This window comes from Monodon monoceros, unplaced genomic scaffold (genome assembly GCF_005190385.1).
Source record: "Monodon monoceros isolate NGI ecotype Baffin Bay Population unplaced genomic scaffold, NGI_Narwhal_1 Super_Scaffold_11, whole genome shotgun sequence".
In the NCBI taxonomy this organism is placed as follows: Eukaryota; Metazoa; Chordata; class Mammalia; order Artiodactyla; family Monodontidae; genus Monodon; species Monodon monoceros.
The window spans coordinates 19,016,169-19,033,654 of record NW_021703767.1 but is presented as its reverse complement, the minus strand read 5'-3'; the positions used below and the strand labels follow the sequence as shown (position 1 = coordinate 19,033,654).

Sequence of the window (17,486 nt, the reverse complement as noted above, 5' to 3'; positions counted from 1 at the left end):
GTTTGTATATTTTAGAAAATTAATCCCTTGTCAGTCGCATCATTTGCAAATATTTTCTCCCATTCTCTATGTTGTCTTTTCATTTTGTTTATGGCTTTCTTTGATGTAAAAAAGCTTTTAAGCTTAATTAGGTTGGGTGTGTTTTGTTTTTCTTCAGAAAAGTTTATTTTATTTACTTCTCCTAGGCAAGTGAAAATCCTGGTGAAATGTCATCATGCTCCCTTGCCTCCCCTTTCTTTCCTTTGCTCTTCTCCCCCGAAGAACAGCAGGAGTGCTAGAATCAGTTGGAGAGAGCAAGATAAAAACAGTGAAGAGAAGTTTCTGTTTCTCTCCCCCAGTGAATTGGCCTTCCAACTTGCAGTCAAGGCCTTCATAAAATTAAACTTGTTTTGATAGTGCTTACTTCTCTTGGATCAGCTGAGTAAGTGGAGCCAGTAACATAGCAGAGAGATTTTGAAGATCCAGCAAGTTTGCATAGGAGGAGAGGATACCAAATTAAGTCTTTGGTTTCTTATTTATGAAGATGATGTTACTTTTTCATTCACTTTTTGTTATGTGTATGAAATTTTGCAATGTGTGTGAAATATGTGTGAAACATTTCAGCTGTACAGAAAAAAAGAAAAAGTAGTATAACAAATGCCATATACCCACTGTCTAGATGAACAATTTGCCACATTTTGCCTCTTCCATGTTTTTATGAAATATTTTCTTTTATTCATTTTTAAAATTGAAGTGGAGTTGATGTACAATATTATGTTACTTTCAGGTATACTATACAGCAATTTGACATTTGCACACATTATGAAATGATCACCACAGTAAGTCTAGTAACCATCTGTCCCTGTGCAGAGCTATTATAATATTATTGACCATTTTAATATAAATTACAGATGTTATGACATTTCACTCCTAATTTTTCAGTGTGTATATTTTTAATAATAATGACATTTTCTTACATAAAAGCAAGTTACACTTGACTAAAACTTTTGAGGTTAAAACTGGAGAGATTTCCAATACTACAAAGCTTTCATTATTATTCCCATCACTCTTTCCCTTACTAGCAGGAGAGGAGGGAAAAACTTGGACCTGTTAGAATTGGTCCAAGTACCAGCTGAGACTTGATTTTTTGGTGTTTCCAGAAAGGCCCTGACATCAGAAAGCAAAAATCTCTTTAATTCTAAACTATTGACAAAGACTGTGGTCAACTTAGGCCAAAAGCCAAAGCTCTCCTCATTGAAAAATGCGGCAGAAAGATTTGGCTAAATACCAGTAGCTTTTTTAAATTAAGAATCTCAGTCAACATGTTGGAGGTTTCGAATGCAGAAAGAAGGGAAGGGAGTATGGAAAAGAGAAAAGTGATGATAAGAGGAAGATCAGAAGAGAGAAGAAAAGAAACAGTCTTATAAACCCCAACTCAGATACCACAATCAATGCATCTCTTTCTTCTATCTGCCTATATCCCTTTCTGTTCTAAGATTGTTTTTTTTTTTAAATAAATTTATTTATTTATTTTTGGCTGCGTTGGGTCTTCGTTACTGGGTGCGGGCTTTCTCTAGTTGCGGCGAGCAGGGGCTACTCTTCGTTGCGGTGCGCGGGCTTCTCATTGCGGTGGTTTCTCTTGTTGCAGAGCATGGGCTCTAGGTGCGTGGGCTTCAGTAGTTGTGGCTCGCGGGCTCCAGAACACAGGCTCAGTAGTTGTGGTGCACGGGCTTAGTTGCTTTGCAGCATGTGGGATCTTCCTGGACCAGGGATTGAACCCGTGTCCCCTGCATTGGCAGGCAGATTCTTAACCACTGCACCACCAGGGAAGTCCTGTTTTAAGATTCTTGACTTACTAGGATAAAATTAAATATGCTTTAAACAGTTTATGAGAGAGAGAGAGAGACCGTGTGTGTGTGTATATGTGTGTGTGTGTGTGTGTGTGTGTGTGTGTGTGTGTGTGTTTAAAGTGGTTGGGGCAGGAGGGAAAAGAAAAAATCTGTAGTAGTTGAGTAGAGGTTGCTTATCATACTGACAACTTTCCAGCAGCAATAAAATACGGTATTGTTACTAGAAGACTTGCTTATTCTCTGTTTCTGAATTTGAAGTGTAGCCTAGTTTTATAGTTGAAAATGCCTTTAAAATCACAAACCTCAGTCCCATTTTCTATATATGAGGAACCAAAGTTCCAGAGGTTTTAGATGGCTTATCTAAAAGTGTCTCTAGGGAAAAAAAGATGTAGTTTCTGGAATGGCCAATATATCTCCACTTTTGATTGTCAGTGCTCCAGGATGTTTAGGCCCTATCCTAAGGAGGAATGACAAGGATGGCCATTTCCGCCATAGGCTCTAACCCCCATATCCTGCCTCTTAAACTGCATCCACCCCATCAAGCATTTTCAAGGTCTCCATCAAAGTTCCCTGCCATTGTGTTCACTGGCTCCAAGCCAGAGGACAAACATTTGAACTTCTGTCCCTGCGAGGATTCCTAGCACTTCAGGGAATCAGCAGCCTGGCCTTTGTTAGAATATCACACTTCCAGGAAAAAAATATTTTTGAAAACTCTTCCAATTCCTAGGAGCACTCACATCTATAAGGCACAAGGCAAACCTTAAAATTCAGTGAAAAGCAAGAGGGTTTTAAAGGTTATCATATGAGAAAATATGCCCTTTCTTGACCTCTCCAGAGAAACACAAATCTTGGCTTGTTTGGTAGACAGAATGTTGTCACTTAGAGCATTATATCAGTCATGAAACCAAATGTTAACCTTCTGCTGCTCTTCCAGTCAGCTACTTTTCATCAGGGTCAAAAAGAGCATTCCAGAAAAATTAAAACTATCCACCTGCTTTAAAGGGGAAAGATCCAAGAACATAGCAGTTTCCTAAATCTTTGGGAATAAAAAGGCGTCATTCTGTTTCTTGTCTATCCATCTAATCTTTTCTGTAGCAAGTTTATTCATGTTCTCTAACCCCTTCCCAAAGGTCTTAAAGATGAAAAATGCAGTTGAGATGCTGGTAATAAAAGTTATTTTAGGTATAGAATTTCATTAGCATTAAGAATTTGATTATGCAAAAAAATTAAAGGTTTATAGAGATACATTAGAGAAAAATGTGTTCAGGATACATAGTAAACACCAAACAAATCAAAAGCAGCCTGTTTTTGCTACAAGTACTCCTATTTATCTGTCTTAAGTTGGAGCACATACTAAATTCTGTACTTAAAAAATATGCCTTGTGGGCTTCCCTGGTGGCGCAGTGGTTGAGAGTCCACCTGCCGATGCAGGGGACACGGGTTCGTGCCCCGGTCCGGGAAGATACCATGTGTCGCGGAGCGGCTGGGCCCGTGAGCCATGGCCGCTGAGCCTGCGCTTCCGGAGCCTGTGCTCTTCAACGGGAGAGGCCACAACAGTGAGAGGCCCGCGTACCGCAAAAAAAAAAAAAAAAAAAAAAAAGCCTTAAGAACTAGGTACAAAGAAAAAGGGCCACAGTGGATTTTATCCTTTTTTTCTGTACTCCAGGATAAATTAATGAAAATGCAAAGAATATTTTTATGTCATGTTTTTCTTTGTTGGCCAATGGCAAAACATACCCTCTTGGCAAATAGGCAGGTATTAGAATCCACTACGAAAATCTCAAATTCTACTGCTGCCAATTTGGCCATATGAATCAAAACTTTTGACTTTTTTACCACCAACTATCCTGAGGAAATAATCACACAAGAGTACAAACATACAAGAATGTGCATCACAGCTTTCTTTATGATGTTAAAAAATCAAAACAACCTAAAAGTAAATAAATATGGATCTGTTAAACAGTTATTATATCCCTAGAGCGAATACAATGGTGCCATCAGCACTGATATTGCCGTAGATTGGGTGACTTGGAAAAAGGGTTATAGGAGTGGAGGTAACATGGCAGTGCTATAGAGTAAAGGCTTTAGATATAGACAGACCTGGAACCATGTCCTGTTGTACCATTGACCAATTGGGTGTCCTGGGGCAATTTATTGGACCTCATTCAGACCCTCAGTTCCTTCATATGTAGAATCAAAGGAGATCATGAACACAGAGCACTTAGCAATGAGATTGGCATGTAGAGGTAACTGAAGCTTAAAAGCAGTACTACTGACTTTAAAAAGACATTGTTGGATGTTATGGACTGAATGTTTGTGTTCCCTCAAAAATCATATGTTGAGACCCTAATCCTAATGTGATGGTATTTGGAAGTAGGACCTTTGGGAGGTGGTTAGGTCATGAGGGTGGAGCCCTCATGAATGGGATAAGTCTCCTTATAAGAAGATGCCAGAGCTCTCTTTCCTCCATGTGAGGACACAAAAAGACATCGGCTGTCTGCAACCTGGAAGGGGGCCCTTGCTGGAACCTGATTGTCCCAACACCCTGATCTTGAACTTCCTATCCTCCAGAACTTAAGAAATAAATTTCTGTTGTTTATAAACCACTCAGACTCTGGTGCTTTGTTATAGCAGCCTGAACTAAGTTGTTAGGTTAAAAAAAAACTTACAGTACTATCACACTCTTGTCAAAGATATATGGATCCATATATCCAACCAGTAGCTATATATCTATTGAGCATTTAAAAACTGACAAGCACTTTGTTAGGAAAAGGGACTACAATAATGAGATTAAAAATTAGACCCTGTCTTCATGGAGTTCACAGTCTACTACTGGTGACTGATTGTGACCAATTGAGTTTAAAATCCGAGCTTTGATACCAAAGAGGAAGAGGGTAACGAGAGCTTGCAATAGTAGGATTTGATCTAGTCAGGAAGGGCAGGAAAATTTCCTAAGGAAATTGAAGTTTAGCAGAGACAGAAGGATGAAGAGGTGGTGACCAGCTGAGATGGAGGTGAAATGACAGCAGTGAACATAACAGTTCAGCGTGTTGAATCTGGACTAAGCCCAGTGCCATTGCAAACCTTACTCTATCCCCCACAAGTTGTTGCGATTCTGGGCTTGTCACTCAATCTCTCTGTCCCAATGACCTCACCTGTAAAATGGAAATAATAGATTTTCTAATTTATATGATTATGAGGATTAAAGTAGGTAATGTGAAAAGAATTTAGCATAGTGCCTAATATATATATATAGCAAATATTCAATATATATATAGCAAATATTCAAAGATAATACTAAAGAAAGAACAAAGAATGAAGATCCAAGTGCAAAGAGGGGACAGTATATGCAAAGGCCCTGTGGTATCATGATGAGAAAAAGGGAATGAAGTGGTGTTGTATATTCTCCTTTTATTCTAAAAGCTGCTGGAATCCTTGAAGGTTTTCAGCCAGGCTCTCCATGGCCTCCATTGCTCTCGCTCTCAACCTTTGTGCTACAGTCCCACCTGCCAACTCTCACTCTGTGTACTTGTCACAAGGTCTGTGCACCTGGTGTTCCCTTTTCATAGACTGTTCTTCCCACCTTTTCTCCTACTCCCTTCAACTTTCAGACTAAGCGTCACTCCCTCAGACTAGCCTTCCCTGACTTCCCAAATATGCAATCCCTTAATTAATTAGCCCCCCTAGTATCCATGCTTGCTTTGCCTGATTGATGTCTATCTCATCCACGAGATGAGATATTGTCTGTTACTGCATATAATTGTGTCCCAAGCCATCAGCATAGTGGTTGGCCTATAGTAGGTGCTTATTTCATGTTGTGTAATGAAAGAGAGAAAGGATGGGAGAGAAGGGGGAAGGTAAAAAAGTGGAGAAAATTGAAGTGGGGTGAAGCGGTGATAAAGTCAACTCAATTTTAGACTTGATTTTAATTTAAATATTTAAAAATCAATTTTAACTGATTTTGAGTGGAACATCTAGATATTCTAAAAACAGGGAAAACTGATTTGGAGTTCAAGAGAAAGATCTGAGCTAGAGAGATATAGACTACAGAGTTATTAGAACATGAAAGATAACTGAAGTAAGGGAATGGGGAATAGCAGGGTCTTTAGAGACAGATGGTTTGGGTTCATTACCTGTGTGAATTTGGGCAGGTTAGTAAGTCTCTAAGTCACCAGACAGATACAGAGAGATAGGTCCCTATCACAGCCAGCCAAACTCCCGATAGTGTGTTTCCCACATCCCCAGGCTGCCTCACACCCAGCTGGTCACTCAGATTACCCTGAACATTCATCATACAGAAATCATACAGATTTTGATCTTCTATTTGTTTAGCCTCTGGAGTTGATCGGGTACTTACTGATACCCAACAGTTATAGATAGGGCTGTTTAAAAACGCATAATCATACCTTTCCCCAGCTCCCTCACTGGGTTGTTGCAGAGATCCAAAGAGAAAATGTGTACGAAAGGACCTGCAAGATATCGTGTCAAACAAATGAAGATGACATTATCATGACACAGAACAAGTCACAACATTCAGGATGGCTTTTTCTTCTCCCTAGAAGAGAGAAATGCATTCCACTGGAGTCCATCTTCTCAGATATCTTAGTAATTAAGAACGTGGGTCTTGGAAGTCAGACAAATCTGGGTTTAAAGCTGGTTCAGTTATTTCCTAGTTGCCTAGTCCTGGGTCAGGGACTTAACTTTCCTAAGCCTTTGTTCTCATCTGTAAGATGATAATAGTACCTCTTCCCAAAGTTGTTTATCAGATAATGCCTATAAAGTGCTCTGCATAGTGCCAGAAAATAGTACTTAATACATGGTAACAATTAATATCCTCGTCTTTAGAAGTGTTCTGGAGAGCAGCAACCAAATGGAAGAATCACTGCATCTTTCCTAAATCTTTTTAGTATCCTCTCATCTGGGCTGTATTGCTATAGATCCAAGATGGTGAGTTAGACTGCAAAGCTCCCGCAACCCAGCGGAGTTTTACTTCCCCCACTCACTCTTCAATGAAGGACATACATTAAGTGTAGCTGTCCTAGGCAAGGGGTCTCAGGAGAAAATTAGATATAATGTGGGTCAAGTTATATACAAAAAGGCAAATCCATTCCCAGCCGGTACTGAGGGATCTACACTCTTTGGGGGACTGCAGAGGAAAGACATAACTAGCATTCATTCCAGGACTGGCTCTTTTCTTATCTTGCTGTGTGACCTTGGGTAAATTATATCACTCCTTTGGTTCTCATCATTCTTAACTGTGAAATGAGGGAGGGGAAATGTGGGGAGGGGATGGAGTTGGGAAGTACCTTTTCCCCCAAGTTTTAGCTGTTATGACTCCATCCTTATAGACTAACTGATGCCTGTCCATCCTTTGTTTGACCCTGGCAAATGTTTGTTAAATGCTGTCTCTTCCCCAAGAAAATCCTATTTAAAAAAAGTCATTTTCATATTACTTAATTCCCTATGAAGTTTCTAATTATCCTTCAATTTTAAAAAAAACAACCACTGAGTTGATAATAAATGTGCTTTTAAAAAAGGAAAGAAAGCATTAATAACTAATTTACTGATCACTGGTGAACGTCACTTAACTGTCAGGTAGAACCACCCTGGAGCTGTTAAGTCATGTAGGAGCAGAGACTGTGAAACGCTGTCCTGCTTGTAGTAATTAGAACCAGGTGAGGCTGTTACCGGGTCCAAGACAAGGTGTTGAGGCAAGGAAGACGACTTTATCCGGAAAGCCAGCTGACCGAGAAGGTGGCAGGCTAGTGCCCCTGATAAACCATCTTATCCGGGTTTGGATGCCAGTTTCTTTTATAGCACAGAGAGGGGGAGGAGATGAGGAAGTAAAGTAAAAAGGCCATAAATTTTGCAAATATCCCCTGGAATGGCCAGCCTTGTGGAGGGGATGTGTTCATTTCTTGTTTCTTGCAGCCTTCCACAAGTGCGCCTGGTCAGGTTGTCTCCCTGTGAGCTGAACAGAGGCACTTTAACATTCAGGCAGAGGGGCAGGGTTCCGAGGCAGGCCACTACGTATGATGATAATAACAAAAGCAACGAAAAGCAAAGGTTAAAGTCAAAGAAACATGGAGTCCGACTTAGCTCTCCCCTGTTACAAGGCTAGTGAGGGTTTTTTTTTCTTTCTTGGAAGAAAGTTTTGAGCACTGTATTGTTATAATAACTGGAAGAAAGATGTCACTTTGGGAGAGTCATGAAAGATCTTCTTGAGGGGCTGTAGAATAGGGCTTCTCTAAATATAGGTTTATTTGAGCACAAGCCATGAGTGTGCTTATGGGTATATCAGAATGAAAAACTGAAATCAGGCTTATTTCAGAAAAGAATCTGAGGGATAATGATGAGGGATGAGTAATAAGCATCCCATGAAAGACCTTAAATTCTATCTACAGGCAGTTAAAATGTATATGAGAGACACTTGGGAATTTATGTGGTTCTGGAAATAGAAGACGTTTTCCCCTCTTTTCTCTAAGAAAAGAGAGTGTGGGCATTTACCAGCAACTTCTCCACACCCGTGAGGAAAAATAACCCATTCAACATAGAAATACCAAATCTGAGATGTTGTGAGAAGTCACTCAGTTTAAGAAGTCACTTCCGCCAGGGAACTCCTATGCTGCTGCTGTTTGTAATCATTTCAGTATTCATTTCAATCTTTGCACTAGTTTTATACTTTATTAAGTAAAGAACACGAGTCTTTAAATTTTTTCTACAAGTTCTTTGGAGGCTTGCTTTCTCTATTGTCCAAGTGGTTAATGCCCTCATAATTACTAAATGCAGGAGACAATTTTCAATCGTCTTTTTAGCACTGAAGACAGTAAATACCTCCACCTCTGGCTCCTGATTCTCTCCGAGTTCCTCTCATACATTTTTGACTGCTCTTTCTTGTGTTCTTTTGTTTGTTTCAAGTTTGTTATTAGACTTTATTTTTTAGGTTTTAGATTCACAACAAAATTAAGCAGAAGGAATGGAGATTTCCCATGTACGCTCTGCCCCCAGCACATCCTAGCCTCCCCCATGATCAATGTCTCCCACCAGCGTGATACATTTGTTACAACTGATGAACATACACTGACATATCACAATCACCCAGAGTCCATAGTTTACATTAGGGTTCATTCTTGGTATTGTACATTCTATGGGTTTGGACTATGGACAAAGAAATATTGCCTGACATTTTAGTAATCAAAGAATATTGCCTGCCATCAAGCCATCAACCACTGCAGGTTCCCGCAGTGGTGCACCCTGAGAGGAACTCAGGATGGTGAAAAACAGGACACTGGCCCTAGATATCAAAGGAGTGATTTTAATGATCTCTGACTCTTGCATCTTCCCTACATAGAAAAGCACTAAACTCATTAACTTGAAATGTCTGTTTTTGTGATTAGCAGTAATCTTTTGACATTCTACTACATGGATTTGTTTGTTTGTTTGTTGTAGCAAAAACTCCTATATATCCTGGTTCCTCCCTTACCTCTTCTGAGCAGTCTCTCAGAGCTTAGCTGAGAGGCTGTATCCCAAGCTTAAGCCCTCAGAAAGTTTGCCGAATAAAACATAATTCTCAACTTCTAGGTTGTGCTTTTTTTTTTTTTTTCTGTTGTCATGGGACTGAGCCCTGAACCTGGGGGGTCTGCACTAATTCTGGGTAGTTAGAGTCAGAATTGAATTGAATTGCAGGACACCCCCTCAGTGTCTAGAAAGTGGGAGAATTGTCTGGTATGAGGGAAGAAAATCCCATGCAAAAAGATCATATACATTAAGTGTATGTTTAATTTGGTAAGAAACTGCTGAAGTCTCTTCCAAATTGGCTGTACCATTTTGCATTCCCACCAGCAATGAATGAGGGCTCCTTTTGGTCCACAGCCTCACCAGCATTTGACGGTGTTGATGTTGTCAGTGTTCTGGACTTTGCTCATTGTAATAAGTGTGATAGTGGTATCTTGTTGTTGTTTTAATTTGGACTTCCTTGATGACATATTATGCAGAGTATCTTTTCATATAGTTGCGTGTGTTGACCTAAAACAAATAGACTGAGAGTTATTTCTCCAGCAAAGATGGGTTTACTTGGGATCTTCAGAGAATTGCAATTTGGGGTCTGCATCCATGGTGAGCCAAATGCAAGTCCCTGCACTGCAAGGGAAGGAGAACACTTTTATAGAGGGTAAAAGGAAGTTGGGAGGGCTAAAATAAACAGTAAAATAAACAGAGTTCATGGCTTTTCATTGGTTGAGTCCTTGCCAGGGAAGGAGTCTTTCTTCTTCCTCTTGGGCGCTGCTATTGTCACAGGGCATGAGAGCGTCTCATTCTGGTCCCCCGACTCGATTTAATTGAAGTTTCTGTTTTTGTTTTTAATTTATTTATTTTATCTTTGGCTGTGTTGGGTCTTCTTTGCTGCCACGCGGGCTTTCTCTAGTCGTGGCGAGCAGGGGCTACTCTTCGTTGCGGTGCATGGGCTTCTCATTGCGGTGGCTTCTCTTGTTGCGGAGCACAGGCTCTAGCTGCACAGGCTTCAGTAGTTGTGGCTCTCGGGTTCTAGAGCTCAGGCTCAGTAGCTGTGGCACACGGACTTAGTTGCTTCACGGCATGTGGGATCTTCCCGGACCAGGGATCAAACTCGTGTCCCCTGCATTGGCAGGCGGATTCTTAACCACTATGCCACCAGGGAAGCCTGAAGTTTCTGTTAATTAATTTTTTTATGCTTACTATCTCTATACCTTCTTTGGTGAGGTGTCTCCTAAGGTCTTTGACCAATTTTTTTTGTTTTTAAGTCTTTATTGAATTTGTTACAATATAGCTTTTGTTCTATGTTTTGGTTTTTTGGCCACAAGGCATGTGGGATCTTAGCTCCCCAACCAGGAACCGAACCCGCACCCCCTGCATTGGAAGGTGAAGTCTATAACCACTGGGCTGCCAGGGAAGTCCCCTGACCAATTTTTAAGATTGGGTTGTTTTCTTATTGTTGAGTTTTAAGAGTTCTTTGTATATTTGGGGTAATAGCTCTTTATCAGATACATTTTTTTGCAAATATTTTCTCCCAATCTGTGGCTTCTAATTCTCTTGAAATTGTCTTTCAAAGAGCAGAAGTTTTTAATTTTAAAAACTTTAATGAAGTCTAGTTTATCAATTCTTTCTTGCTTGAATCACGCCTTTGGTATTTTATCTAAAAAGTCACTACCAGGGACTTCCATGGTAGTCCAGTGCTCCCAGTGCAGGGGGCCTGGGTTCAATCTCTGGTCAGAGAACTAGATCCCACATGCTGCAACTAAGGATCTCTCATGCTGCAACTAAGATCTGGCACATAGTAAACAAAAAAATTCACCAACAAACCCAAGGTCCTCTAGATTTTGTCCTTTGTTATTGAAGGGGAGCAGAATCTGTCACCCCAAAATATGCCTCTTTGGCAGGAGAATTATTTTAGGCTGATACTTGTAAGAAACAGCAAACATAGGGAAAGCCCTGAAAACTGAGTAGAAGTACAAAAGCTCCTTTTGTAGGAGACATTTATATTTCTAAGGGAAATCTCTATTTGTATGGGTATCTCCCTCTCTGTACCTAGAAGAGAAGGGTGATTCTAAATCTCTGGAAACACTTATTAATGGAGAAGGCAGTGAATTAAATCTGCAGAACAACCTTACCCTTGTTTACTGTGCTTTTGCTGGTCACCTCCTATAACTGGCCTGGGTGGGGGGGTAGGGGGAGACCGCAACATCTTTTGTCTTTAACTACAGACGGCATCTAAGGTGGTGACTTGGGCCATTTTGGAGAGTTATTCAGTGTTCTTGGATATCTCCCCTGAATATAGAAGGTATACAATTTACTAAATGTGTTTGTTTTTCTCCCATTAACCTGTCTTTTCATTACGGAGGGATCTCAGCCAAGAACCTAAAAGGGGAGTGGAAAAATTATTTCTCCTTCCCTACATTTTCTAGGAGTTTTGTAGTTTTGCAGATTACATTTAGGTCTGTGATCCGTTTTGAGTTCATTTTTTGTGAAAAATATAAGGTCTGTGTCTAGATTCACTTTTATTTTTTAACATGGATCTTGTTCCTACCTCTTATTGGATTTATTTCCTTAGATTTACCTCTAGATGAATATTCACTTCTTTTTCTGATTGATCTCATTCATTCAGTCTCATGGCTTCTCCCATCTTCTAGAAAGGTTCTCAAATACCAGTCCATTGAATAGTTTCATCAGAGTCAACCAGGGTGCTTATCAGTAATGCAGTCAGCCCTCTGTATCCACAGGTGCTGCATCCTCAGATTCAACCAACCACAGATCAAAAATATTCGAAAAAAAATTCCAGAAAATTCCAAAAAGCAAAATTTGAATTTGATGCGTGCTGGCAACTGTTTACATAGCACTTCCATTGTATTAGGTATTATAAATAATCTAGAGGTGACTTAAAGTATATGGGAGGATTGCGTAGGTTACATGCAAATACTAATGCCATTTTATATAAGTGACTTGAGCATCCTCAGATTTTGGTATCCATGGGGAGTCCCAAAACCAATCCCCCTCAGACACCAAGGACGAGACTGTACAGCTTCCCAGGTGCCCCTGAGATAGAAACTTCTGGGACTCAGAATTTTTAACATAATTTTAAGCAGAGAATCATATTTAAGGATCTCTAGGAGATTCCAAAGAGCAATCTTAGCGATCACTGTTCTAGGGGGAGCTGATGATATTTACATCTACTTCTTTTTTTAAAATAAATTTATTTATTTTATTTATTTATTTTTGGCTGTGTTGAGTCTTCGTTGCTGCGTGCGGGCTTTCTCTAGTTGTGGTGAGCGGGGATTACTCTTCGTTGTGGTACGCAGGCTTCTCTCGTTGCAGAGCACGGGCTCTAGGCGCACAGGCTTCAGTAGTTGTGGCACACAGGCTCAGTAGTTGTGGCTCGCGGGCTCTAGAGTGCAGGTTCGGTAGTGGCGCTCTGGCTTTGTTGCTCTACGTCATGTGGGATCTTCCTGGACCAGGGCTCCAACCCGGGTCCCCTGCACTGGCAGGCGGATTCTTAACCACTCTACCACCAGGGAAGCCCTACATTTATTTCTTTATCAATTCTCAGGGCTTTCTGAATTCTAGCCCAATTTTTCTAATAGTTGCTGGTCATCTCACTAGATAACCCTTAGTCAACTCAACCCAATCCTGTTGGAACTATGTATGCTGCCTATGTTTCGTTTTCAGGTAATGATGCTATCTATAACCACATATAGCCACCGAGGCTAGAAATCTCCATTACTACAACTCCCCCACTTTCTCACCTCTATAGCTGACACAATCATCTAGTTAGATGACACAGTCCTGCTGTGGAATACCATTGGAATCTACCTGCCTCTTCACTTACTGTGACCATTTACTTCATGCCTCATCTCTTTCTCAGAACACTGCAATGGTTTTCAGACTTGTCTAACATTCTGATTCTCTTATCTCTAAACCATTCTCTACATTTCCATATGAATCATCATTCTAAGGCAACAATGTCTTATAGAACTTTCTGGAATGATGGCAATGCTACATATCTGCATTGTCCAGGAGGACAGACACTACTTGATGTGGCTATTGAGAACTTCAAACGTGACAAGTATGACCGGAGAATTGTATTTTAAATTTAATGGAATTCAAATTTATATAGCCACATGAATCTAGAGGCTACCATAATGGACAGAGCAGTTCTACTGTGAATTATTTTATATCCTACCCTAGTGCTTTCCAAAAGCTCTTTACCTACAGGATAAGGTCTAGAGTCTATAGTATGACATTGAATGACACTCATAATCCAAACGTCTTTTCAGTTTCTGCTACCTCCCCTGCCCCCATTCCACATGTTCTACTCTAGCACTGTAGAAACTTGCTTTTCCTAAACAAGCCATAATTTTTAGATCTCTCAGCCTTTGAGCCTGCTCTTTGCTCTGCCTAGAATGTCCTTCCCTTATTTCCTTCCTTTCAAAAGTTGCCCCAACTTTCCATGCCGATAAAGAGTGTATGGGAGGACGTGTGTAGGTTATATGTCCTGCATGCATCCCCAACATAGGAACCTCCCCTTAGCCTTGACCTTTGATCTTGAACAAGCTGTTTAGCATCTCTCTGCCTGGTTATCTCATCTGTAGAGTGGGAATGATAATATTTTCTCTCTAACAGAGTTGTTGGAGGATTAGATATTGCAGTATTCAGACTCCACTGCTGAGAAAGCACTCAATAAAAAAACGTATTATTTTCTGTCCTCCCGTAACACTTATGACGTGGTATTTGAGGCCTTTCCAGGTGGGACTCATTCTCTCTTTCCTCAAGACTGTGAGCTCCTTAGCAGCAAAGACTTGATCTTGTTCATCATTGTCCTCCAGCAGCTGCATATTGTAGCTATTTGACAAATGCCTTGACTGGGGGACAGATAACTGAGTGAATCAATTATTCGCATAGGGTGTCACAGAATTTTTTTAAAAAGTACCCCTTTTGTGTGTGTGTATCTTTAGCAAGGAGCAAAAGAGGCAGATAGTTGGGGCAAGAATGAGAAAAGAGGGTGCCAACAACTTTTCTTCTAAAGCATTAAATCTTTCTTGTTACTGCCCAGAAAAACTGGCGTTAAGCCTGTTGTTGAATCTGTATCCTTTCTCCTTGCTTGACTAGAGTATAGCTCTCACATTTTTGCCATTTTGACTTTCCTTTCTGGGTCCTCTGCCCCTCTCCCGCCATGGGCATTAAGCTTCCATCACTGTCACCAAGGAAACAGCAGGGATGCTCATTCCTCACAGCTCTGCATATCTGAACTCTGGTTGCCTTTGTCCACTGAGCTAACTAAATTCTTCGTGTGCACACCACTAAATCAACTGTCTTCTACACAGAACTTTAACCATTATTCTACGTTTAAAAAAAAAACAAAACGTGTAACTATTTCTTCTCTTGGGAATGGTCTTTTTCCAGACCTGTCAGTACTGTTGAATGCAGCGGACATTTTCGGTCCCTAGGAGTAAATATAAAAATTGCCTGTTTAGCCCTTGCACTGTGTGCACTGTAAGTGCGGGTCAATTTTAAAGCACGGCAACAGAGCATTCATAATGGGTTTCGCTTTTAAAAGCACTGTAGACCAAAAATAAACCTGACAAAGGGCAGCTGTAGAGTTTTAACATGTGGAAAACGCCACAGGCGGCAGTTATATAACTGGAAAGAAACATGATAAATATTTCACACCGTTAGATGAACTTCTAACTCTGACACGCGAAAAGCAAAGAACACAAAACACACCTCAACTCTCCAAAGAAGCAGAAAGCTTATACCGAGAAGAGGCCAAGGCGATTGCTAAAATCTGAGTCCTGCCTTCCAGCTCGAGTCTTGATTGCTTTTTTTCCCCCCTCGCCTCCAAGGCGGAGCCGGCGAACCCCATCTCCCGGGAGCGCCTACCCCGCAGGTTCGCGGGTTGGCCAGAAATTTTCCAAAGATCTCCACCCTTAGGCTGAAAACCCCCAGAGAAGTTTTGTGCCAAGGAGGGGAAGAGAGGAGTCGGAGCAAGGCAGGCGCAGTGCCCCCTCCCCCGCGCCCCACCCCCAAGCCCTGCGGCCAGGGCCTCCCGCGCCCGGGCTCCTCGCCCTGGGGGACAGCTGGCAGCCCCGCGCCGGACCAGACACAAAGCCGATCAATCCCGGCGGCGCGGGGGCGGGGGCCGCCCGCCCCGCCAGGGCTTCCCTTCCGCCCGTCGCCTCCTCCGGCCCCCTCATTAGGACCCAGCCGACACCTCGTCCGGCTTCCTCGGCCCGCCCCGTCCCAACCCCCCCCCCCCCCCCCCCCCCGAAAAAAAAAGAACCGCCCCGCCCCCCCCCCCCCAGGTCCCCTGTTAGGCCAGACCCGCCTCTAGGCAGCCGGTTAAGAAGACGCCCCTGGAAGGGGGAAACTGACATGCCATCCGGCCCCGCCCCTCCCCTCCCCTGCAAGAGTGTCTCTGCTCCCGCCCCGAGAAGTTCAGTGCCCCCCCGGGCTGCCTCCCGCGCTTCCGCGCTCCCGCCGCCGGGACCCTCGGCTTCCGAGGAGCCGGCAGCTCCCGACCCCGCGAAGATGGCGAGGAGGAGCCGCCACCGCCTCCTCCTGTTGCTGCTGCGCTACCTGGTGGTCGCCCTGGACTGTAAGTTGCTGGGGTACCGCCACCCTCCCACCCACTCCTGCTGAGACCAGCTCCCCCAAACCTCCAGCCCCTACTACGCTCGGCGCTGGCGGAGGGCTTTCTCTGGGGTCCCGGACGGAAGGTCTGCCGCGGGGCAGCTGACTTGACACCCAGCGAGCCCAGAATTCGGGGGTGCCGTCTGCGGCGGGGGGCCGGAGGTCTTCAGTTTAGTGTAAATCGCATCTGATTTTGTCAGTTCTAGTTAGAGAAAGTTAAGGGTCTACACCAGCAGGTTCTCATCTTGCAAAGTTGGGTTGAGTTTTCAAAGACACGGAAACGTGAATAGAATGCAAAACTCACTAACTCCTTAGAAGATGCTAAGATCCCAAGATGGCATCACTCGGAGGCAGGCGCCAGCCACACTCTTAGCACTAGAGCAGGGGCCACTATTAGAATTGTCATGGCTTTTGAGGGTCCCATTTGTGCCGCTAATGTGCAGTGCACTTTTGGGACGCGGGGTGGGAGGGAATTCCTGGCTGCTGAGCCAGAATTACTTGTATCCTCTCCACCTGCACATCTACATTCAGTTAGAGGAGTCTAGTCTGGGCGCTCCAGCCAGCTGCTGTGTCCTCAGGGTACGTCAACGGGATTGTTAGAAAGATACAGAAGCTCTGATGCAGTAGCAGGAGACGTCCCAAAGCCAACTTCACAGGATGGTTCTAAACAGGATTTTCACGGATTCTGGGCTCATAAGATTTAAAATCCTGGGACTGTTTCCTGTTATTTTGTTTTTCTCGCGTTAACGTTGTAGAAAAAAATGGAGGAGATTACAATAGATCTTTAGCACACTTAAGAAACGAAGTTTTCCTTTTTCTTTCCTTTTTCCTTTTTTTCTTTTTTCTTTTTACTTTCCTTTTATTTATTTTTAATAGAATGCATTATTGTTGTTGCTATTCAAGTTCTGGTAATATAATACTTAAAATAACCTGCAGGTTGCGTGTCTAATAGCATAAAACAATGACTCTCGAGCTCTCATTGCCTGAGTATTGCTCAGCTCAACGTGGTGTGAGTTTTTGTCCCTGAGTGGGGAAAGAAGGTGCAAGTTGTCTCAGTGAAGGGGGCATGTGCTGACCTATATTATAGGAAATCAAACCAAGAAGTCAAGGCTTCACAATAAAAACCATTACGCAATTTTGACATATCAATTGGTATCATGTTGAACACACAGACAAAAAAATCACTAATGCCAAAAGGCAACAAAGAGGCAGACTGGAGGAATTGTAACAAAACTACTGGAAAAGTTATGTATTTCACTGACAGTCTTAAATTTGAAATAAAAAGGACTGACTGTAGTGTAGAATTATCACTAATTAAAAACAGAGAAAATTATTTTACTCTGGTATTCCTACACAGTAATCAAAATAGAAACAATACACCCTAAGTTTGAAACTGTAGCCAAGAATAACCCAGAGGCAAACACAGGCTTAGATGAATAGGCAGAATAAGCGCTTTTTCAAGCTTTGGGTAAAGCTAACACTTTGGCCCTCCTAACCCTG

At 42.2% G+C, this 17,486-nt stretch overlaps 1 protein-coding gene across 2 annotated transcripts in view; it reads left to right on the top strand.

The window, feature by feature from the left end:
- The first annotated feature begins 15,469 nt into the window (after positions 1 to 15,469).
- JAM2 (junctional adhesion molecule 2) overlaps positions 15,470 to 17,486 on the top strand; it is a 66,442-nt gene continuing 64,425 nt past the window's right edge. Inside the window, exon 1 of one of the 2 annotated variants that reach the window (XM_029214688.1) lies at positions 15,470 to 15,951. In XM_029214688.1, the coding sequence (XP_029070521.1) occupies positions 15,729 to 15,951 (223 nt within the window). In that variant the 5' untranslated portion in view covers positions 15,470 to 15,728. The remainder of the gene's footprint in view (positions 15,952 to 17,486) is intronic. The other variant, XR_003792363.1, reaches the window with a different exon arrangement.